The 24,994-nt window shown below is 45.1% G+C and overlaps 1 protein-coding gene across 5 annotated transcripts in view; it reads right to left on the bottom strand.

Moving 5' to 3' along the window:
- Positions 1-24,994, bottom strand: part of SLC35D2 (solute carrier family 35 member D2) — a 222,178-nt gene that overhangs the window by 108,599 nt on the left and 88,585 nt on the right. For 4 of the 5 annotated variants that reach the window (XR_011320504.1, XM_069762050.1, XM_069762047.1 and 1 more), the window contains one exon: positions 7,599-7,667. The exons of the other annotated variant lie outside the window; for it this stretch is intronic. Coding sequence is in view for 3 of the 4 variants with exons in the window: in XM_069762050.1 (XP_069618151.1) it covers positions 7,599-7,667 (69 nt within the window). In the remaining variant the exon portion in view is untranslated. The remainder of the gene's footprint in view (positions 1-7,598; positions 7,668-24,994) is intronic. 5 annotated transcript variants of the gene reach the window in all.

Genomic DNA, 24,994 nt, shown 5'->3' on the forward strand with positions numbered 1-24,994 from the left:
GCAATTTTTATTTATTTCAACAAATTTACAAAACTTGTTTCTTTAGGGACCTAAGCAGATTTAAATGGACTTTGAGGGGCCTATATATTGGAAACTCCACAAAACTGATACCATTTTAAAAACTGCACCCCTCAAATACTTGAAAATTGTTGTCGTGAAATTTTTTAACCCTTCACATGCTACAAAGGAAGTAATGCAAAGTGGAATGAAAAATAAATTACATTTTACCTCTAAAATGTTGCTTTAACCCCAATTTGTTTGGAACACAAATTGGCTGAAAAAGATTGCGGGCTACATGTCACATCTGCAGGGATCCTAACAGTAAAAACCCCCCACAAATGACTCCATTTTGGAAACTCCCTACTCAAGTTTGCAGTGGGTGCTCAGGTATGCAACGAGTATCGTGGGTGCTCGAGTGACCTGCTCAAGTCCCCACTTCGCATGCTTTGTGGCTTTTAGACAGTGAAAAAAAGTGCAGGATTGCCCGTGTATGGCAGGTAATCCTCACATTTTTTTTGTGGTGTTTAACAGCCACAAAACATGCGAGGCGAGGACTCGAGCATGTCACTAGAGCACCTGTAATACTAGGTGCATACCCGAGCACCCACACAAACTCAAGTAGCGAGCCATTGCACTCAACACTAGTCGTTTTGAAAAAAGCTCAAGGCCTAACCTCAACCCTATCCTTCAGTCCAATCACAACCACAACCCTAGGCTAAACCCCAACCCTGAGCCCAACCCTAACCCTAAGCACAACCCCAGTCCTAACCCTAATGTCAAAGAATGTAAGACATAAAAATTATAAAATAGGAAATCATTAAGCTAAGATGATGACTTAGAGATGATTTAATAATTATTGGGCTTTTGATCACTGATAGAGTCTAGCACAGTGATCAAAAGTCTGGAACCAATAGGAAAATACCCTGCTGTTGCTGGCCGGCAGATCTAAGCAAGCACACTGCGCATGGGACATCCATTTTTCTTCATTAACAGGAAGCAGAGGATCGGGGATGAAGCAGGAAAGCCCAAGGGATGACTGACATACTAAGGGAGGCTTGGGGACTTAATTTCTCTCTTTGACATGTTATAGTATGTCAGATGAGAGAGAAATTATTTTTTTAGCGGACACACTTTTATTGCGTGATCATCGAATAACAGTGATCACGTGATCGAAGACCGGAAAAACCATCCCTGATCACTGTGTTGTTCCGTGTCAGTTATGCTTCACAGTTTGTACGTATTGTATTTTTCATGCTATGTATGTTCTTACACTTCTGCTCTGCTGCCACTTAATGGCCTTTTTCCGTATGGCAGCTTGTTATTCATTAATTTTATGGGCACGCCTTTCATATCCAGTTAAAGGGTCAAGTCTTCTCTTCTTGCTGGCAGCCATTTCATTTTCAGTTTACTTGCTGTTGTGAGAGGACACGCTTGAACAGGGCTTAGGAAAGCATCAGTCTTTTGACCTCTTGCTGCTCACTCTTGCTGCTCACACTTGCAGCCATACTTGGTGCTGCATCTTACTGTAGCTTGTCTACACCTGCATTTCCGGAGAAAGCATTGTATAACCATCGTACGCTGTATGTCCAGATTTTTAAAAAAAAACAAGTTTGGATTGCACAATCCCTGGTGTGCATCATCTCTCTGGACGCTGAACAGCATTGGTCCTGTCTGCCCTACATCGAGGAAACGGAAGGTACGAATCTCTCGAAACACCTATTAGTCAACCACACCTCCATTCGCCTCATATGGGGACAGAACATTCACGTTCTCCAGGGTCTTAGCTACCGTAGGTAGCTGAGACCCCAGGAGATTTTTGGACTCTTGGGGGTGCTATATACTATCCTGATCACGATTTTAAACCAGGAATGAGGGATTAAGGCCCCTTTGCAGACGCTATTTTAATGCATATCAGCGAGCCACCATTAAGGGGCTAAAGAACCAATCCAGCATTATATTTTATTGCTGAGCTGGAGTGGTGCTTCTAAGCTAAGTTTCATTGCATAATGCATAATTGCATTCATTGTATAATCTTATACTAACCAGCTGCCATCACGATATGCTCTTGTGTCGCTCCGTTCAGTCTTCTGCACCATGTGATAAGCCAACTCTAAGCAGTGTTTGCTGGAGCGATCTGGGAGTTATAACTCAAATGTAAGTTTTTGCTCTTGTAGACTTATACTGAGAACTTGTAACCGTTACCAGTCAGAAGTTGCGGTCACAAGATGACAGCGCGGGACTGGAGCGGCACATGGAAGAGCTAAAGATGGCAGCTGGTAAGAATAATACTGGGGTCAGGGAACTTAGATTAAATGCACCACTCATGCGCTGAAACAAAAGAATGCTGGAGTTCTGCTTTAAAGGTAGATATCATCAACAGACCAAGTGTTATGTAATACACCTCTATGGTGTCAGTTTTAAGGTTTTTAACACTCTGTATGAACTGACACTTGTCTGTTGAGCTACAAGTCTTTTTATTTTTTTTCAAGCGTTTGCACAATTGTTACAATTGTACTACATACAGATCACTAGACTTGTGGAAGCTTAAAGGGAACCTGTCAGCAGGATTGTGCACAGTAACCTACAGACAGTGTCAGATCAGCACCATTATACTGTTTACAATGATACCTTGGTTGATGACATCCGTCTTGTGATTATTCTTTTTTGTTCATTATTTTCAGCTTTCTGTTAATGATATGCTCGTGCTGCAGGGAGTCTTCATGTGGTGTTCTAATTAGTTATTCATCTATATGGCTTCTGATAGATTACTGATCCCTCAGTGACCTGCCCTCTAGTTTACATAATGAATACTCTATATAGCTTGATGCGCCTGCACTGAAGTATGATCACATATATATTGTGCATATAATCATTTTGCTTGATCTTATCCTTAACAAAAAAAAATCCATTTAAAAATGGCACTGGCCACGCCTGTGCAGTATCAGCTATCAGTGATCCGATAGCTGCTACTGCGCAGGCACGGTGGTGCCATCTTGCTAGAGAACAAAAAAAATTCCTCCTCAAAGAAGGCACCGCCTGTGCCTGTGCAGCAGCAGCTATCGGACTACTGATAGTTGCTACTGCACAGGCGTGGCTGGCACCATTTTCAAGCTGGTTTTTTTATGATTATAAGGATGATATAAAACAGCCTGCAGAAGGGTTTTTTCCAAGCTAAATAGAATATTCAATATGTAAACTAGGGGGCAGGCCACTGAGGGATCAGTGATGTGTCAGAAGCCATACAGATGAATACCTAATCAGAGCACCACATGAAGACCCCTCCACAGGCCGCCCCGGAGCACGAGCATATCATTAACTCAAAACTGAAAATAAAGATTAAACAACCACAAGAAGGATTTCATCAACCAAGGTATCATTTTAATCAGTATAACGGCGCCGACCTGACACTGTCTGTAGGTTACCGAGCACAATCCTGCTCACAGGTTCTCTTTAATAGGTCTAACTGCATATAGTTATAAATCAAAAGTTTAAAAAAGTGTTATTAATATTTTGTGCGGTATCTAGGAGATTACGTCTATCCTGACTGTTTAATCTCTGCTCCCAGCCATTGTTGCAAGGTTCATGCTGTATATTACATTCAGCTCCCACTGCATAAGTAGTGAACTTACCCCCTGATGAAATGTACAAAGATATTTTGCTTTACAAGCAACGCTATGTACCTCCACAATAGTTTTATTATACCTATGCAAAATGGAACTGTAATACACCAGTGTGCACAAGCCAGCAAGGTGCCCCATAATTACAGAACTTATATGAAACATCTTTCAACACTTCTGTGCCAGAGAGCTGGTATAATTGGGTCCAGAGGCTCTGTTGCAGATTACGTCAGATTTAATAATTTCATAAAATAGCTGTTGTGTGCAGCAATATTTTTCCTATTAAATATCAGAAACTATGACTGAACCTGATGCATCTCACTGCAAGTTAAAGATGTCCATCTGGTTTAGTGCTATCCATCATACAACAGATCCAGCTCTGTGAAGTGATTGTTATGCCCAACAATGGCGCATGTGGATTTGTGGACCCACTGTGCTGCATGGCCAGGCCTACCCCGGAAGGGGCATAATTAACAAGTTACATTGGTGTTCACAGTAACCTTTAGTAGTGAGGTAACACTCCTGGGCAGAGCCTGGTACTGCAGCTGCTGACCTCAGGGGTCAGGTACACCAACCCTGATTAGGGCTAGGTCTCCGTTCAGACTAGTTAGTTCTGGCACCTCTACAGAACGGTTACTGACACGGATCCAGGCTAGGTTCAGATATGCCGGTCTAAGATACACTGTCAGAGTTTGGCTGCGCATGGACCAGGAGATGAGGTTTAGGCACAGGCCATTCACGAACCAGGGGATGAGGTTCAGGCACACCAGGACCAAGGGATTATGGGTACAGGACTGGCCACACTGGGACCAAGTATACAGGTTCAAGACACTGGCCGCATTGGGACCATGGGACCTCACAACTCACTAATGAATCTACACTTTGCTTGGCGACTCCCTAGGGGAGAAAGAGTCTTTTATACAAGATGCCTTCCAGCTATTGGGTGGGTGCCATATCTTGCAGGTGCACTACATTATACTAAATGCCTCTCAGCAACAAGCTAACAGCATTTAGAATATTTGCGTGCTGCCCCTTTAAGAACAGTGGTCCGCTTTCACAAACGCATACCAAATGTGCCACTGGGAACTGCGGGGCGCACACCAGGAAGCAAGAGGGACATGCCGGGAGATCACGTTGTGGGGTTTGGGCAGTGAGTAAGCTGGCATCACTGCATGGAGGGATAAGGGGACACCATGCAGGGGCAACGGCAGCAGAACTACAGTGATTTCTTCAAAAACAGAAACTACAGTGCAGAAAAGAACAACTCTCAACTAATTTCTACTTAAATACAACTTCCATGATAAATTAGTTTGTCTTTTGGGATTTTTTGAAGTTTTGGGGAAATTAAATAAATAATAAAACCTCAACTAAAAAAAAAAGTTGGGGTTTTGTGTAAAATGTAAAGAAAGCAAGAATGCACTGAATATTATAATATAATAATGCCATATTTTATTAACAACAGACCATAGAACAAAGATCAGAAGTTGAAAGTTCAACATTTTTCCATTTCATTTGAAAAAAAAACTCATTTAGAAATTGGTGCCAGCAACATATCTCAAAAATGATGGATCAGAGTTTTTTCTACCATTGTCTAGTATCCCCTCTTTTTATTCAACTGCCTCTAAATGTCTGGGAAGTGAAGAGACCAATTGCTGAAGTTTTGAGAGAGGGATATATTCTTGCTCTTGTCTGATGCAGGATTCTAGCTTCCCAACAGTCCTGCATCTTTGCCAGATTTTTCATTTCATAAAGCACCACATGTTTTCTACTGGTGAAAGGTCTGGACTGTAGATGACCAGTTCATCACCCAAACTATTTTCTGCAAAGCCAAGATGTTATGATAGATGCACAATGTGGATTAGTATTGTCTTGCTGAAATATGCAAGCATTGTCTTGCTGAAAATGACATTGTCTGAATAGGAGCATATGTTGTTCTAAATCTTCTAAGTCATGCTCAATGTTGATAGAGCCTTTCATGATGTGTACCCTGCCCATGCCATAGGCACTAATGAACCCCGTGCCATCAGAGATGCAAGCATTTGTACTGTGCGATGATGACAAGCTGGATGGTTCCCTCACTTTTTGAGTTCCAGGACATGAGAACTGTGGTTTCCATAAAGGATTTCAAATTATTGTTCATCTGATCACAGAACATTTTTTAAATTTTGCCTCAGTCCATTTTAAATTAGCTTTGCCCAGAGAACACAGCATCATTTCTGGATTGTGTTAGTATATGACTTTCCCTTGTATTTGTGGATTGTACAACATACAGTGTTCACAGACAATGATTTTTGGAAGTATTACTGAGCATGCTACCTTGAAAAACCAGAGCTGGTATGTCACTCTCCACAAGAAGAAACTTTACCCCTTACACCCCAGTCCAGAGCCACTCACCTAGCCAAATCAGATCTCATGCTTTGCACGGTCGAGGGCCAATAGCCCGAAACACCGTGTCTCCAAATTGAGATTCTGATTTGGCTTTTATCCTAAGTCATACTGCAAAGGGTTGATTGTGACTTGTAGGATCGCTACTTCCAACAGGTGGCGTTATAGAGTTCAAGTGACAATTTGCATATAACATGAGCCCATGTAGTGATGTGATGGACCATCTAAGGGCCACCATTAGTCTTGTCCTGTGTGCACATGGAGTTCTCCACAACCTATGCATCTTTTCATATTATGTACTGTAGAGGGTGGAGTATTCAAAGTTTTTGCAGTTTTTCATTCAGGAATATTTTTCTGAAATTGTTCCACAATTGTTAGAAGCAGTTGATCAAAAATTGATGAACCTCTGACCATCTTTGCTCCTGAGAGACTCTGCCTCTTGAACATACTCTTTTTATACAAAGTCAAGTGACTTTTGTTAACTCCAGCCATTCAATAAGCCTTTCACAACTTTTTTGAGATGTGTTGCTGTCATCAGTTTCTAAATTAGTAATTTATTTTCAATTGAAATTGAAAAATTTCTAACTTTCAACTTCTGCTATGATTTCTGCGTTCTGTTGTGAATAAAATATGGCTATATCAGATTTACAAATCATTGCATTCTTGTATTCTTTACATTTTACATTACGTCCCAACTTTTTTTTGAATTGGGGGAGTAATAAAATTCTATTTATTAAGATCAGCGTTAGTGCAGAAATGGATCCTTGTCCATTAATATCTGATTGATATTTTTAATTAAGTTCAAGCAATGTTAATGAGATAGTTGTAATTAGCATGGAAAGAAACTTGAATAAATAGTACAGGGTAGAAATAGGAAAGGAAAAATTAATCTTTTTTAACCCTCTCTATCTTTCTACCTTTCCTAATTAAGGTGAGGAGGTTTCGAATGGTGGGTGGGTTTTAATCATATAGCATATTACTGTAATTTTATGTTAATTTTATGCTTAACTTTTGTACTATTATGTGAGATTTTCCTTGGATTTTGTTTTGCTATACTTAAGTTATATTGCATTACAGTAAGTATATTAAGGTTTTAAAATACAAAATTAAATATATATCGATGAATTCACCATGTGTAAGAAAATAGTATGGCACTCACCGTCCCACAAACAATGTCCTTTATTATGGATACATGTAAAACAGAGGCAAGGAGGCTTTCACGTGGAAACCGCAGCGGACGACGGCCGTTTCGCTTCTATGGGTCATAGAAATGCTGTCGTCCGCTGCGGTTTCCACGTGAAAGCCTCCCTGCCCCTGTTTTACATGCATCCATAATAAAGGACATTGTTTGTGGGACGGTGAGTGCTCTTTTCTTACACATGGTGAATTTGGACATATGCTTGTTTCTCGGCTGATCGGCACCTGTGTCCCTGAAGTTTTAACAAGCCTTGTGTCCTCAGAGTTGTGCAGCGGTGCCGTTCATCTTTCCCTTTGTTGTACGGACATGTATGGATGCGTTATTAATGATGATCTATCACAAACAAGAAAGCTGTATACAGAACAAATATAGGTAAAAATATGATGACGGTATCTTACCTGGCTGCTATTAAAGCTCCAATTACAATGGCTAATATGCTTAGTATAACAGATAATGAATATCTTTTCCTGTGAAGTAGAAAATGTGCAAATAACAATTTGGAGGCAGTCATTAAAACATGTAATAAATAGAATAGATAGGATCATGAACAAAAAACCTAAGTCCACCCTTTTTAAATTCTATGGTGTTATGTATCATGAGATTTAAAAAGTAATCTGGTTTTCAGAGGATATTAAAATTAGGTAAATACAACCTCAGATGCACAATTACATATGACAAACTATACCGTATCATTATTTAAAGAGGCTGTCCACTACTTTTTCATTGATAACCGCTGATTGGGATAGGTCATCAATGTCTGACCTGCCAGGGTACAACACCCAGCACCCCCGCCGATCAGCTGTTATTGTTGGTGGAGGCTGCCAGTACTCACTTGCAGAGATGGCTGTCTTCTGAGAGTGGCTGTGGTAGGGTACTACATATCCTCCTCCTATAGATTTGAATAGGAGGCAGATGTGTAGTACCCTGCCGCGGCGACTATCAGAAGACAGCCAGCATCATAAATGAATACTCAGGCAGGCAGTCGCCACTGATAACAGCTGATTAGCGGGGGTGCCGGGTGTCAAACCCCCGCAGATCAGACATTGATGACCTATCCTGAGGATAGGCAATCAATGAAAAAGTAGAGGACAACCACTTCAACCAAAACTAGGATACAATGTGAAAGCAGTATGTGAAAAGTTAAAGGGGTTATCAAAGACTTTGTTTATTTTTCCATATGGAGCTAAGAACTTACAGGCAAGTAGTTGCCAACCACCTTCCAGTTCTGCAAGGCGCCAATCTCTACCAGCTCAGAGGGCTCACAAACTGCTCCTGCTATCGATTCTGTGACTTATGGCAACATCACATCGATAGAGCAACTTCTAACCTTCCACTCTGCTCTGGAGACAGGGTGTCACTACCAATGTCAAGCTGATTGAAAGACAGCTCTGTGTTGCCTAACAAATATCTGACAGAACTAATTGCTGCTGCTCATCAATCTGGACTTTAAAAACAATTTGAGCTCCAACATTCTAAAATGAGCAAAAATATTTATAGGTAGAAAACATTCATGACAGTTGACAATCTTTCTAGGAGTGGACATCTCAGCAAATTTACCACAATGTCAAGCCATGCAATGCTCAGAAAAAAATGCAAAAGAAAACCTAAGACCTATACCTCAGACTCTAAAGGCCCCAGTTAGCATGGTAAATATTTAAGTCAATTACAGTAAAATTAATACAAAACTGAACAAGTATGGCTTGTTTGGATGGGATGTCAGAAGAAAGCCTCTTCTTTCTAAAAAGCAATTGACAGTATGCAAAATTGCATCTGAACAAACCACAAAAATCACTGAAACAATGTCTTTTGGACAAACGAGACAAACGTTAAGAAGTTAGGCCATATAGCATAGAGCATAACAGCACAAATATCTTATGACAACTGATAAGGACGGCGGTGCTGGGGTGATGATTTGAGCTTCTTTTGCAACCACAGAACCTGGGCACGTTGCAGTCATTGAATCGACCATAAACCCCTGTGGATAATAAACTATTCTAGAGTGAAATGCCAGGGTCATCTATCCATAAGCTAAAGCTTGGACAAAACTAAGTCATTCAACAGGACAATGAACCAAAGCACAAAAAAGAGCTTCCTTTTATTTGTGCATCCAGACAAAAATGGTTGTGAATGTTTGGGATGTGATACAGCATGGTTCTTTTTGCAATAGTTTTGCCTTTGCCTTTTTTGCTGTCCTTGGCTTATGATTCCCAGGTGGTCTACAGCACATACCCGCTGCAGCAGGTCCCTATAATTTGGACGCTCATGACCGCTTACAGAGCACCCCTTCACATCCAGTTCATGTTAAAGAATGTTCTGATGAAGGTCCTGCGATGGACCGAAAACGTTCATAACCATTTTTGTCTGGATGCACAAATAAAAGGAAGTTCTTTTTTGTTCAAATACTGAGTGCCAAGTTTATTATTGTATTTTGACGGGTTGGATACCTGACTTGAGCACCAACAACACTTTTACTATAGCGTGCCATGTTAAGGCCCCTTCACATTAAGCGACGCTGCAGCGATACCGACAACGATCCGGATCGCTGCAGCGTCGCTGTTTGGTCGCTGGAGAGCTGTCACACAGACCGCTCTCCAGCGACCAACGATGCCGGTAACCAGGGTAAACATCGGGTAACTAAGCGCAGGGCCGCGCTTAGTAACCCGATGTTTACCCTGGTTACCATGCTAAAAGTAAAAAAAAACAAACACTAGATACTTACCTACAGCCGTCTGTCCTCCAGCGCTGTGCTCTGCTTCTCTGCTCTCCTCCTGTACTGTCTGTGAGCCGGAAAGCAGAGCGGTGACGTCACCGCTCTGCTTTCCGGCTCACAGCCAGTACAGGAGGAGTGCAGAGCACAGCGCTGGAGGACAGACGGCTGTAGGTAAGTATCTAGTGTTTGTTTTTTTTTACTTTTAGCATGGTAACCAGGGTAAACATCGGGTTACTAAGCGCGGCCCTGCGCTTAGTTACCCGATGTTTACCCTGGTTACCAGTGAAGACATCGCTGGATCGGTGTCACACACGCCGATCCAGCGATGTCTCCAGGGAGTCCAGCGACGAAATAAAGTTCTGGACTTTGTTCAGCGACCAACGATCTCCCAGCAGGGGCCTGATCGTTGGTCGCTGTCACACATAACGATTTCATTAACGATATCGTTGCTACATCACAAATAGCAACGATATCGTTAACAATATCGTTATGTGTGAAGGTACCTTTAGTCTATACTAAATAAAGCAAAGCACACCAGCTAATCTACATCAGAATGGCTGAAAAAGAAAAGAATCAAGGTGTTACAATCCTCCTGTCAAAGTCCAAACCTCAACCCAAATTAAATGCTGTGGCAGGATCTTAAAGAGAACCTGTCATGTGCTCAAAAAATGTAGTTAAATATCTTGTAAAAATCAAATGTGAATATCTCTGCAATTTTGCCACTTGTATATGACAAAACTTGGCACAACCCAATAAATCAGGGTCAACCTAAAACGGCCTAAATGATGTAAAGAGAAGAAAGAAGTATGTCCATACAAAGGGATCACCCAAAGTCAAACAGTATTTATTTATCAACGTACAGATAAAAACACATCACATGATAAAAACAACTAAAATAGCTTATGGGCTATATTGACACAAAAATACATGCTCATAATAAAGCACTTATCCTCAGACACCTATTTAAATAGTGGTACACAAGAAAGCAGACAAAATGTATAAAACATTCACATCAACAAGGCTATGCTACACGCAAATCTAAAGGTGAGAACAAGTGCAGCCTGTATGCAAATAACCCAAACTTTAGCTAAAAAAAAGTGGCATGCACAACAGTGAGGGAGGAGAACCCACGCATATCGCCACCTAGAGGTGTGGCTTCCTCAGGGGTAAAGTAAAAAATATGTACAGTGCCTTGCGAAAGTATTTAGCTCCCTGGAACTTTTCAACCTTTTCCCACATATCATGCTTCAAACATAAAGATACTAAATGTAAATTTTTGGTGAAGAATCAACAAGTGGAACACAATTATGAAGTTGAAATACATTTATTGGTTATTTTATATTTTTGTGGAAATTCAAAAACTGAACAGTGGGGCACGCAATATTAATCGGCTCCTTTAACTTAATACTTTGTTGCGCCACTTTTTGCTGAGATTATAGCTGCAAGTCGCTTGGGGTATGTCTCTATCAGTTTTGTACAACGAGAGTCCGAGACTCTTGCCCATTCTTCCTTGGCAAACAGCTCGAGCTCAGTGATGGAGATCGTTTGTGAACAGCAGTTTTCAGCTCTTTTCACAGATTCTCGAGTGGATGGACTTTTGACTTGGCTATTCTAAAGGTACCTTCACACATAACGATATTGTTAACGATATCGTTGCTATTTGTGACGTAGCAACGATATCGTTAATTAAATCGTTATGTGTGACAGCGACCAACGATCAGGCCCCTGCTGGGAGATCGTTGGTCGCTGAATAAAGTCCAGAACTTTATTTCGTCGCTGGACTCCTCCTGACATCGCTGGATCGGCGTGTGTGACACCGATCCAGCGATGTCTTCACTGGTAACCAGGGTAAACATCGGGTAACTAAGCGCAGGGCCGCGCTTAGTAACCCGATGTTTACCCTGGTTACCATGCTAAAAGTAAAAAAAAACAAACAGTACATACTTACCTACAGCTGTCTGTCCTCCAGCGCTGCGCTCTGCACTCCTCCTGTACTGGCTGTGAGCCGGAAAGCAGAGCGGTGACGTCACCGCTCTGCTTTCCGGCTCCCAGACAGTACAGGAGGAGAGCAGAGAAGCAGAGCGCAGCGCTGGAGGACAGACGGCTGTAGGTAAGTATGTACTGTTTGTTTTTTTTTACTTTTAGCATGGTAACCAGGGTAAACATCGGGTTACTAAGCGCGGCCCTGCGCTTAGTTACCCGATGTTTACCCTGGTTACCGGCATCGTTGGTCGCTGGAGAGCGGTCTGTGTGACAGCTCTCCAGCGACCAAACAGCGACGCTGCAGCGATTCGGATCGTTGTCGGTATCGCTGCAGCGTCGCTAAATGTGAAGGGGCCTTAACACCTGGATACGTTTATTTGCGAACTGTCCTCCACCTCCTTCCTCCTCCCTCTCTCACCTGGCTCCATTTCATGGACACTTGAATGGTATAAGTTGAATGGAGCTGGTCAGATTTGACTTTAGTCAGATGTGACATAATTTGAAGTGACATCTTTTAAGTGTATCGTCAGAAATATGCCAGAAATAGTCCAGGAATCGGCCAGACGGTAAGACTAATCACTGTATTCTAATTTTACTTGCTTTTCCTTTCCTCCCCTGCTATTTAACCATACTCACATTTGCCCTCACTGTTTTCGCTCCACTAATCCTCACTCTCCTTCGCTAACCCCAACCTCTGCACCCTCAAACTAAATAACTATCTCCCCCTCTCTCCCACCCCCCCTCGCCTCACCCACAGACCTGCTCTACAACCTCAAATCTCACCTACTAACATACAATATAAGCTGACTGCTCTCTTTCACCCACCTGCTTTCCCTTTTTTTTTTCATTTTCACAGCTGGCGGCATATCCCCCAATCCTGCCCCCCCCCCCCCCCCGCCTCATACATCCCACTAATCCTCACCCCTATTCTTCTCACACTAAGAGAAACTACCGCAATCCCTCACACTTAAAATCTGTGCAACTGACCCCCACCCCCCTACTTTCTCTCTCAGGGGCACTTTGGAATGCCCTCTCTGTCTGCAACAAGCTCCACGTGATCCACAATCTCTTTACTTCCCGCAACCTTTCCTTTCTGGCCCTCACTGAGACCTGGCTGATGCCCCCTGACACCGCTTCCCCTGCTGAACGGTGGCCTCCACTTTAACCACACTCCTCACTCTGGCAACAGACATGGTGGGGAAGTGGGTTCCCTTCTTTCCAAAAACTGTTACTTCAACCCTATCCAACCCCCACCCTCCCTTATCCTCCCTTCTTTCGAGGTTCACCCTGTCAGTATCTACTCTCCCTCTAATCTCCAAATGGCTGTCATATACCGACCACCGGGCTAAGCCACTGCCTTCATTTACCAATTCTCCACCTGGATTCTTCACTTTCTCTCTGCTGACATCCCCAACCATCATAATGGGTGACTTTAATATCCCAACCGACACCCGCCAGCCAGCAGCTTCCAAGCTCCTGTCCCTTATCTCATCCTTTGGACTTACTCAGTGGTCCTCCACAGCCACTCACACAGATGGACATACACTAGACCTCATCTTCACAAGCCTCTGTTCCTTATCTAATCTCACAACCTCTCCCTTCCCCCTATCTGACCACCATCTACTCACCTACTCATCCTTGTCCTCCTCACCTGCCCCCCCATGTCCAGCCACTACCACATCCTCGCAGAAACCTTGCACACCTAGACATTCAAAGACTCTCTTCTACCCCTGTCCTCCATATCTTCACTCCACAACATGGATAGCACCACCACTTTCTATAACTCCACCCTCACATCAGCCATAGACTCAGTCGCCCCTCTAATGCATGGCAAAGTGCAACAAATCAATAGGCAACCCTGGCATAACAACCTCACCAAAAAACTCAGACAAGCATCTAGGGTCGCAGAGCGGCGTTAAAAAAACCACGCCTGCCAGATGACTTCACTGCTTTCAAACAAGCTACACTTGCCTTCAAACTAGAACTCACTTCTGCTAAAGACCTATTTCACTAACTTTTTATCTATACTATCCTACAACCCAAAACAACTGTTCAGCACATTTAACTCTCTCCTCCACCTGCCACTGCCACTTCCAACTTCCCTCATCTCTTCTGAGGACTTTGCCACCTACTTCAAAAACAAGATTGACCAAGCAAGTCAAACCTTTACTGTTCCACCACCCCAACCACTCCATATACCAGACCTCTGCCCTTCTCCAATAACTTCCCTCTCCAACATCACGGAAGGAGAACTTACTCGCCTCCTTTCCAAATCACACCTCACCACCTCTGCACTTGACCCCAACCCTTCCCACCTGCTCCCCAACCTCACTAATATGCTCATTCCAGCCCTAACCCATCACTTCAACCTATTGCTATCTTCTGGTACTTTCCCTCTGCTTTCAAACATGCCAACATCACACCCATCCTCAAAAAAGCTAACCTTGACCCAACGGCTATGTCCAGCTATCGCCCCATATCACTGCTCCCGTTTGCTTCCAAACTCCTTGAGCAGCATGTCCATGGTCAACTTTCCTCCCACCTCTCATCTAACTCTCTCCTTGACATCCTCCAATCTGGCTTCCGCCCCCACCACTCCACCGAAACTGCTCTGACCAAAATTACTAATGACTTACTCACAGCCAAAGCTAACAGACAGTTCTCCATCCTCCTCTTTCTCGAGCTGTCCTCTGCTTTCAACACAGTCGACCACTGCCTACTGCTACAGATTCTTTCTTCCCTCGGCATCAAAGGCCTTTCCCTGTCCTGGATAGCCTCATACCTTTACGACCACACTTTTAGAGTTTCCCACTCCCACACTACCTCCTCACCCTGCCCTCTCTCTGTTGGAGTCCCTCAAGGTTCTGTCCTAGGGCCCCTACTTTTTTCCATCTATACCCTTGGCCTAGGACAACTCATAAAGTCCCATGGCTTCCAGTACCACCTATATGCGGATGACACTCAGATCTACCTCTCTGGCTCAGATGTCGCCTCTCTGCTGTCCAGAATCCCGGAGTGTCTGCCAGCCATATCCTCCTTCTTCAACTCTCGCTTTCTAAAACTCAATGTAGACAAAACCGAACTCATCATCTTTCCCCCATCTCACGTAGCCCTCCTACCTGATCTATCTATTATGGTAAATGGCATCACTCTCTCGGGGAAACTCTCGACTCTGCCCTGTCCTTCAAACCACACGTCCAAACTCTTGGCACCTCCTGTCGCCTCCAACTCAAAAATATTGCCAGAATCCATCCCTTCCTCAGCCCACAATCTACTAACACTCTTGTGCATTCCCTCATCATCTCCCGCCTCGATTACTGCAACACCCTACTCTGTGGCCTCCACGCTAACTCCCTTGCACTACTCCAGTCTGTCCTCAACTCCGATGCTCGGCTAATCCACCTCTCTCCTTGCTACTCCCCTGCTTCTCCCCTCTGCAAATCCCTCCACTGGCTTCCAATTCCCCAGCGAATCCAGTTCAAACTACTAACACTGATCTACAAAGCCATCCACAACCTGTCCCCTCCCTATATCTCTGAACTAATCTCCCACTCTCTTCCCTCACGTAATCTTCGATCCTCCCAAGACCTCCTACTTTACTTCACACTTATTCGTTCCTCACACAACGGCCTCCAAGATTTCTCCCAAATATCCCCCATCCTTTGAAATTCCACGCCTCAACACATCCGATTATCCACCAACCTCGGATCCTTCAGATGGAACCTGAAAACCCATCTCTTCAGGAAAGCCTACAGCCTGCAATAACCATTCTGCCGCCTCACCAACCACCCGAGCTACCGCCTCACCAACCACCTGAGCTGCCGCCTCACCAAGCACCCGAGCTGCCGCCTCACCAACCACCCGAGCTGCCGCCTCACCACCACCAGAGCTGCCGACTCACCACCACTGCAGCACACCGACCTCCTGTCTCTTCCCCATTATCACGAAGAATGTAAGTCGCAAGAACAGGGTCCTCTCCCCTCTGTGCCAGTCTGTCATTGTAAATTTGTTTACTGTTAACGATATCTATAACCCTGTATGGAACCCCTTTTCACATGTACAGCACCATGGAATTAATGGTGCTATATAAATAAACAATAATAATAATAATTCCATTGTAGATTTTGCTTTATGTTTGGGATCATTGTCTTGTTGGGAGACAAATCTCCGTCCCAGTCTCACGTCTTCTGCAGACTCCAACAGTTTTCTTCAAGAATAATTTAATAATTTAATAATTTAATAATTTTTTAAGAATTCTTCAAAAAGTTTGGCTCCATCCATCTTCCCATGAATTTTCAAGGGAACCTGTCACCTGAATTTGGCGGGACTGGTTTTGGGTCATATGGGCGGAGTTTTTGGGTGTTTGATTCACCCTTTCCTTACCCGCTGGCTGCAATATTAGATTGAAGTTCATTCTCTGTCCTCCGTAGTACACGCCTGCGCAAGGCAATCTTGCCTTGCGCAGGCGTGTACTACGGAGGACAGAGAATGAACTTCAATCCAATATTTTGTCCAGCATGCAGCCAGTGGGTAAGGAAAGGCTGAATCAAACACCCGAAAACTCCGCCCATATGACCCAAAACCAGTCCTGCCAAATTCAGGTGACAGGTTCCCTTTCACCATCTTCCCTGTCCCTGCTAAAGAAAAGCAGACCCAAACAATGATGCTGCCACCACCATGTTTGACAATGGGGATGGTGTGTTCAGGGTGATGAGCTGTGATGCCTAAAAGTTTGATTTTGGCTTCATCTTACCAGATCACCTTCTTCCACATGTTTGATGTGTCTCCCAGGTGGCTTGTTGCAATCTTTAAACAACACTTTTTATGGATATCTTTGCGAAATGGCTTTCTTCTTACCACTTTTCCCTAAAGGCCAGATTTGTGCAGTGTACGACTGATTGTTGCCCTATAGGCAGACTGTCCACCTCAGCTGTAGATATCTGCAGTTCATCCAGAGTGATCATGTGCCTCTTAGCTGCATCTCTGATCAGTCTTCTCCTTGTTTGAGATGAAAGTTTAGAGGGATGGTCGGGCCTTGGTAGATTTGCAGTGGTATGATACTCCTTCCATTTCAATATGATCGCTTGAACAGTGCTCCTTGGGATGTTTAAAGTTTTGGAAATCATTTTGTATCCAAATCCGGCTTTAAACTTCTCCACAACAGTATCATGGACCTGCCTGTTGTGTTCATTGGTTTTCATGATGCTCTCTGTGCTTCAAACAGAACCCTGAGACTATCACAGAGCAGGTGCATTTATACGGAGACCTGATTACACACTGGTGGATTATATTTATCATCATTAGGCATTTAGGACAACATTGGATCATTCAGAGATTCACAATGACCTTTGGGAGTGAGTTTGATGCACTGAAAGTAAAGGGGCCGAATAATATTGCACGTGTCACGCCGTTCTGTCTGTATCTGGTTTTCGGCATGACAACACATGTCTTTACTTTAACCCTTTGCTCCTTTCCCCTAATTGAGCTGGGATACTGTTGGCTGTTACCTGTATGGAGCCTGCTTAGTTCACTGCTCTGCTGCGTAGCCGTACATGGGTGGTTATGTCTTTGCTCTGCTGCATGACCATCCGCATGTGCGGTCCCTGGTTGCCACTGTGGATGCTGTCCGTGGGTTGTGAGGTCATTTGCAGCTGGTGCATGACTTTCCACGTGTCTCTGGGCATGCAACCGCTGCCAGGTGCCCTGAGCCTCAGTTCCTGCACTGATTGTGCTGTAATGGTTTCTGTTTGTGCTAAAAGCGTGCGAGGCCACACCTCCCCTGCTTTTAACAGGTTTAGTTTGTGTACATGAAATGCTGTCCCCAGCCAATTGCTGGGCAGCTCCCATATAAAAATCCCCTGCCCTATGGGCGGGGCCTGAGCTACTCACAAAGCTCCTGAACTTTGCTATATGTTTTTTGTGCTCCTGCACTTCTCCTGTCTATGTTTTGGTACCAAAGTCCTTGCCTTAATTCCTGTTATGTCCTGTTCTGGCGCCTGTCCTGGAGGCGGTATATCCAGGACTGAATCCTTGATCCTGTACCTGTCCTGTACCTGACCCTGTCTGAACTGTGTTATGTTCCTGGAATCCCTCTGCATCTGGAGCCTCACACCCAGTGACTTTGAGTCTCTTGTAATCGGTGTTTCTGCTGAGCATCTGCTACTCTGTGCTCTGGCTACCATGCGGTGCTAGCTCCTGGCGGGCCCAGCAATCCTGCAGTTCTAGCACCATCCCGCTTGAGTTCCTTCCTAGGTTCAATGCCCGGAGCCTGACGACCGCAGTCTGGAACCTGAAGGCCCCTGCCCGGAACTTGGAGCCTAATGACTGTGGTGGTGCCTGGAGGTCGTGTCGGATGTCCGGAACTGAATGACTCCTGTCTGATGTCTGCTGGTGACCCTGTGTTCAGATGTCCTGATGTCCTGTCTGTACCCTGATGTCCTTCTTGCGTCCTGATGACCTCGTGTATCCTGATGTCCTGATGACCTCATGTACCCTGATGTCCTGACGTCCTGTCTGTGTCCTGATATCTTGCCTGCGTCCTGATGACCTCGTGTACCCTGATGTCCTGCCTGTGTCCTGATGTCCCGCCTATGCGTGCCTCGGTGATCCGTTGGTGCCTTGGGGTCCACTGGGTGGTACCCTTCTGGGAGGTGTGGAATCGGGAGCCTGGCATAGTCATGTTTGGTTTATGTACTGTGTGACTTTACTTTAGTAAACATTACTTTCTCTATACCTGAACTTGTGCAGTGTAATCAAGTCCTACGTGTCTCTTTCCTTGTCCACATACTCAGCTGCCACAGAACCCCAGTCTCTGACCTCTCCTAGTTTGGGTAGGCCTGGGTCCCCCTCTTCATTATAAAGGGTCTGTATTGCGTCCACGGGGGCAGGCGCCCCACGCCATCGTGGTCGGTCGGCGTGGGGGCGTTTATGGGCTGGGCTACATCAGCAGCTGCAGCTTACCGTGACAGCACGCCCCACTTTTCAGTTTTTGAATTTCAAAAAAAATTTAAAATAACCAATAAATTTTGTTCAACTTCACAGTTGTGTTCTACTTGTTGTTGATTCTTCACCAAAAATTTACATTTGGTATCTTTATGTTTGAAGCATGATATGTGGGAAAAGGTTGAAAAGTTCCAGGGAGCCGAATACTTTCGCAAGGCACTGTACTGTAGTTAAATATCTTGGAAAAAGTCAACAAATGTGAATATCTCTGCAACTGAGTCACCTAGAGCAACAAGGAAGAGAGAGGTAGAATCAGAGGTGCTTTATCAGAGGTAGAATCAGAGGTATTTGAATCAATATTTTTGAGAAAACTGTGCATAAATAAAGGCCCAAACCCTTTTTATTATTATTATTATTACATCCTGATATGCAAAACCATAGAATTCAGAGAGAGTGTACTTCATTTCCCTTACGACCATGGATAGGTAAGGTTTTTGAGCTTTATTTGCTATAAAAAAAGAAGCAAAATGTTTTTTTAAAAAAGTCTACTCTTCAAACAGCAGATGGCACTGTCTCCCTTTATAGCGATATCCAATGCTCAGTAAGTCATTCAGGCGAAGAAAAGTATGAGAAGTTGCTATAGGAGATAAAACAATATTTTCCTGAGTTATATTTTTCAACCATATTGTCCACTGCATGACTGTATTTCTCTTTTGATGTTTCTATTAGTTTTTTTTTTTTACACATCCGTACGACTTGCGTCAAATTTACAAGATCCAAATACAGCTTCCTATGTTAATTGTAATGGATCCATAAAAACCGGATGCCATACTAATGGTTTTAATATGGCAACCATTTTTTAAGGCACCCATTGAATTTAATAGGCGAGTCTGATATAAACAAAATGGATCAGAATAATGCGTGCTGCAAGCATTTACATGCCATCCGTTGGTCCGTTTGAGAAAATACTCATGTGAACTATGGAATTGACGTCTGTATATGGTCTGTTTTGCATACGTACTGCACACAAATGCCTATACGCTCAAGAGGTCCACTGTTAGAAAGAATACCAAGGCACCTGTCCACCATAGGATCATTCAACTTCTGTCTGATCTGCAGCATATCACCTGCAACATATTTTAATGAACTGTTCTTACTCAATATTTGCTATAATTCATCTGTTGCATTGTTCTCAGTATTCACTGTTGTATATCCATGGGGGGGGGTCACTGAAGATGTTATCGTGGTAAAGGTGTTACAGCACAGAGATGGAATCAGGACTAGTGTCTTTGATCTTTGTTACGACCGCACATACTTACCTGTCTTCTTCTATCCCTCGGCGCGCTCCCAACTCTGTCCCGCGCCGCTCTGCTTCTCTCTTCTCTGGGTCGCGGCGTTCAGTTCTTCATACGAGGTCGCGAACCGATGGCTCCGCCCCAACATGGCGGCGCCCATCGGGTATTTCTTTCCGGCGGCGTCCCAGGTAAGACGCCTTTGCTTTGTAGGTTTCTCTGTACTTCTCGTCAGCGTACCTATGTCCTAGGCTCCCCGGTCTTAGTACCTTTCTCTCCACCGTGCCTGCCCTGCATTCCAGCCTTGTCTGCCCTGTCTCCCCGCCGTGCCTGTCCTGCGTACTTGTCTTGTCAGCCCTGTGTCTCCACTGTGCCTGCCCTGCGTTCCTGCCTTGTCAGCCCAGTGTCTCTGCTGAATCCTTACAGTAAGCAAAGGCCATGGACCCTGCTGGAGCATCTGCTGCGCAAAAAGAGTTAGTCTTTTTGTGGGAGAACCAGACCCGTATCATGTCTTTCATGAAGGCTATGGACTCTTGTCTTTCCTCGATCCAGTCTTCTGACCCTGGTAACGCCTCCCAATTAGCTGTTGGTTCAGCAACGTGATACCCAGGCTCATATTCTTAGCTACATGGCCTCGGTGGATGACCGGCAGCTTTCTTTGCAAACGGTCGCCTCCACTTCGGCCTCTGCTCCCCACCCACCTCCCCGCTTAGGCTACGTTCACATTTGCGTTTCCCGACGCAGCGTCGGGAAACGCTGCGGCGACGCATGCGTCATGCGCCCCTATATTTAACATGGGGGACGCATGGACATGCGTTGTGCTGCGTTGTGTGACGCATGCGTTTTTTTTTGCCGCAAGCGTCGGGCGCAGAAAACGCAACAAGTTGCATTTTTCTTGCGTCCAAATTTTGGCAAAAAACGACGCATGCGTCGCAAAACGCAGCGTTTTTGCATGCGTTTTGATGCGTTTTTATTTGCGTTGTGAACGTAGCCTTAGTCAAACCTCCATGGTACAGTGGTGATCCCAAATTATGTCGGGATTTTTTAAATCAATATCGCCTTTATTTTGAACTTCTGCCCCAGCAAAACCCTACCGATCGGGCTAAAATAGCTTTTTTAAATCCCCATCAGGAGGGTGGCGCCTTGGCATGGGTTAATCCCCTTTGGGAGCAAGACGAACCGATGGTCTCCCGATTGTCTGAATTTTTAGAGACTTTTCATCATGTTTTTGACGAACCCAGACGTCTGGCCTCTACTACTGAGGCTCTTCTTAATCTCCATCAAGGATCCTTAAATGTGGGCCAATACGTCATTCAGTTTTGCACTCTCTCCTCCGATTTAGGCTGGAATAATGAGGCATTGGTAGGAGCCTTCTGGGGAGGTCTCTCCGGGCGTATAAAGGATGAGCTAGCTGGTCGGGACACTCCTACGGTTTTGGAGGATTTGATTTCCTTGGCGTCCGCACCAGAACCAATGCAGGTGGACCGTCTCAAAATGTCTGAACAACGACGTAAGGAGAGGCATACTCAAGGGTTATGTTTCTACTGTGGGAGTGCCTCTCATCTGTTGCGGTCCTGTCATGAACGTCCAGAAAACTTCTCTGCCTAGGTCAGGTAAGAGAGGCCTCCCTAGGTGTTTCTGATACCTCTCAACCTCTTACATTGTCTGTCTTATTGCACATTGCTGGTAAGGGCTTTTCTTTAGACGCTTATGTGGATTCGGGCGCTGCAGGGAATTTGATTAGACTTGAAGAGGTCATAAAATTTTCTGTCCCTGTTAAAACCTTGGAGAGTCCTTTATTCCTTACATCCGTGGATGGTAAACCATTACAGAAGACCGTTACGCAAGTTACACATGAGGTGGAGCTTCAAGTAGGGGCTTTGCATAGGGAGAAAATTGCATTTATGTTTTAGATGGTCTGTCTCATCCTGTTCTTCTTGGTCTTCCCTGGTTACGGAATCACAAGCCCTTATTAAATTGGCATAACGGTAATATTTTGCGCTGGGGAGAATTCTGTCGGGAACGTTGTCTGCTGCCGGTGCGTCCTATGGGTGTCTCTTCTTCATCCTTTTCCGCTTTACCCTGTGTCTACAGTTCTTTCTCGGATGTCTTCGACAAGAAAAAGGCAGAAGGTTTACCTCCACACCGACCATATGATTGTCCCATTGACCTCGTGTCTGGGTTTATCCCTCCAAGAGGTAGAATCTATCCTCTCTCCCCTATTGAGATGCAAGCCATGTCAGAGTATATTCAAGAGAATCTTGCAAAGGGATTCATTCGCAAATCCTCTTCTCCTGCCGGAGCAGGCTTCTTTTTCGTAAAGAAGAAGGATGGCTCTCTTCGTCCCTGCATGGATTATAGAGGTCTAAACAACATTACGGTGAAGAACAAATACCCACTGCCACTCATTCCTGAACTCTTTGATCGCCTCAGAGGTGCGCAAATTTTTACCAAACTGGATTTGGGTGGAGCGTACAATCTGGTTCGAATTCGTGCTGGTGACGAGTGGAAAACCACCTTCAACACTCGCGACGGTCACTATGAGTATTTGTAAATCCAAAATATTGGCCTGCACTCTATGATAAATCGGGGTGCTGGTACGACAGACCATGAGATCTAATGACAGGGTATAGTAAATCTACCGCACTCCCTAAGGCTATGTTCACACCTTGCGTCGGGTCCCTGCGGGTTCTCCCGCAGCGGATTTGATAAATCTGCAGGGCAAAACAACTGCGGTTCTCCCTGCAGATTTATTGCGGTTTGTTCCGCGTTTTCCGCTGCGGGTTTCCGCCTATACCATTGATGCTGCATATGCAGCAATATGCAGCATCAATAGTAATGTTAAAAATAATAAAAATTGGTTATACTCACCCTCTGATGTCCGGATCTCCTGGGCGCTGCACCCGGCGGTCCGGTTCCTAAGATGCTGTGGGAGAAGGACCCTTCGTGACGTCACGGTCATGTGACCGCGACGTCACCGCAGGTCCTGGTCGCACAGCAACTCTGACCGGACAGCCGCGTGCAGCGCCCAGGAGCTCCGGACATCAGAGGGTGAGTATAACCAGATTTTTTATTTTTTAACCCCAAATATGGTTCCCAGGGCCTGGAGGAGAGTCTCCTCTCCTCCACCCCGGGTACCACCCGCACATTATCCGCTTACTTCCCGCAACGTGGGCACAGCCCCATGCGGGAAGTAAGCGGTTCAATGTATTCCTATGGGTGCAGAATCGCAGCGATTCTGCACAAAGAAGTGACATGCTGCGGGTTGTAAACCGCTGCGTTCCCGCGCGGTTTTTCCCGCAGCATGTGCACAGCGGTTTGCGGTTTCCATAGGGTTTACATGTTACTGTAAACGCTATGGAAACTGCTGCGGACCCGCAGCATCAAAATCGCGGCGGTTCCGCGGTAAAAACCGTTAAGTGTGAATATAGCCTAAGTGGAATATCTTATGCAGAAATCTAGTTTTCAGAATGCTAATTTATTTAAATACAATAGAATCAATCATAAACACGAAGTAACTAATACAATATGTATATGCGACACAACAGTGATGACGTTTCGACCCTCCCGGGTCTTAGTCTAAGGTCGCTTAATCCAGGTACTGTGAGTGACTCTTTTTGGAGCAAGGTATCCCTGTAACATCCAGGGGCGTTTAAAGCTCATTGAATGTGCGACCTGGTTGATGATCCGTATAAAATGAGAAACCTTAATAGCCTGTGGTTTAAGCGGCGCATCAGTATTTCTCGTCAGCGTAACTATGTCCTAGGCTCCCCGGTCTCAGTACCTTTCTCTCCACCGTGCCTGCCCTGCGTTCTTGCCTTGTCTGCCCTGTGTCTCCGCCATGCCTGCCCTGCATTCCAGCCTTGTCTCCCCTGCCTCTCCGCCGTGCCTGCCTTGCGTTCTTGCCTTGTCTGCCCTGTCTCTCCGCTGTGCCTGCCCTGCGTTCCAGCCTAGTCTGCCCTGTCTCTCCGCCGTGCTTGCCCTGCGTACTTGCCTTGTCAGCCCTGTGTCTCCGCAGTGCCTGCCCTGCATTCCTGCTTTGTCTGCTGCATTCCTGCTTTGTCTGCTCTGTCTCCCCGCCATGCCTGCCCTGCGTTCCTGCCTTGTCAGCCCAGTGTCTCTACCGAATCCTTACAATCTTCTATTCACACCAGGATGTGTAGAGCAGCTGTTGCTAATTTATCCCAAACCAGCTCCCTCCCTCTCTCCTCACCATGTATTGTGGCCTATAAATTTCAAAACATTGTAAAGGGTGCATGCAGTGGGTGTGCACACAGGCATGCTATAAGCAAAGCATCACAGAAGATAAGCATCAAGCAAAAGGCAGTTATTCCATGGCAGATAGTCAGGGCAGGAGTCATGCAACCCACACTTTGCTCTCCCTTCTATCCTTGTGCTTTAGTTCTATCCTCCTGTGTTCCCTTACCATCCACACATCCACATTCCCTGCTCCATCCCCCCTCCATCTCGACTCATATGTAACACTCCAGCAAGCCGGTTGTTAGTGGTGTTGCCTTCCTTTCGGGGAGGGTGATGCCATGCTTGGAAGCGACGGCGATCCCTTTAGCAGGTGGCACATACATGCAACATGTTCTGATACCAGGCCAGAAGTGGGAGCTCTGATCCAGTTTGTGGATGGCTTCCCTGTATGTTCTGGCTTGGAGGAGTTAGAGGGTTGGTCAGAGAGATCAAAGGAGAAGGAGTCTGTAGAGAGTGTGGAGGAGAGAGAAGCAGGAGAGCTGGAGCCATGTAGACATGTGGTTCTGCAGCTCCTGATCAGGAGTGGAGGAGTCAGACGGAGTTGTATTTGTGGAACGTGCGCGGGGAAAGAAGGCATAAGAGAAGTGAGGAGCTGGAGGGGAGCTGC

Source organism: Ranitomeya imitator, chromosome 1 (assembly GCF_032444005.1).
Source record: "Ranitomeya imitator isolate aRanImi1 chromosome 1, aRanImi1.pri, whole genome shotgun sequence".
In the NCBI taxonomy this organism is placed as follows: domain Eukaryota; kingdom Metazoa; phylum Chordata; class Amphibia; order Anura; family Dendrobatidae; genus Ranitomeya; species Ranitomeya imitator.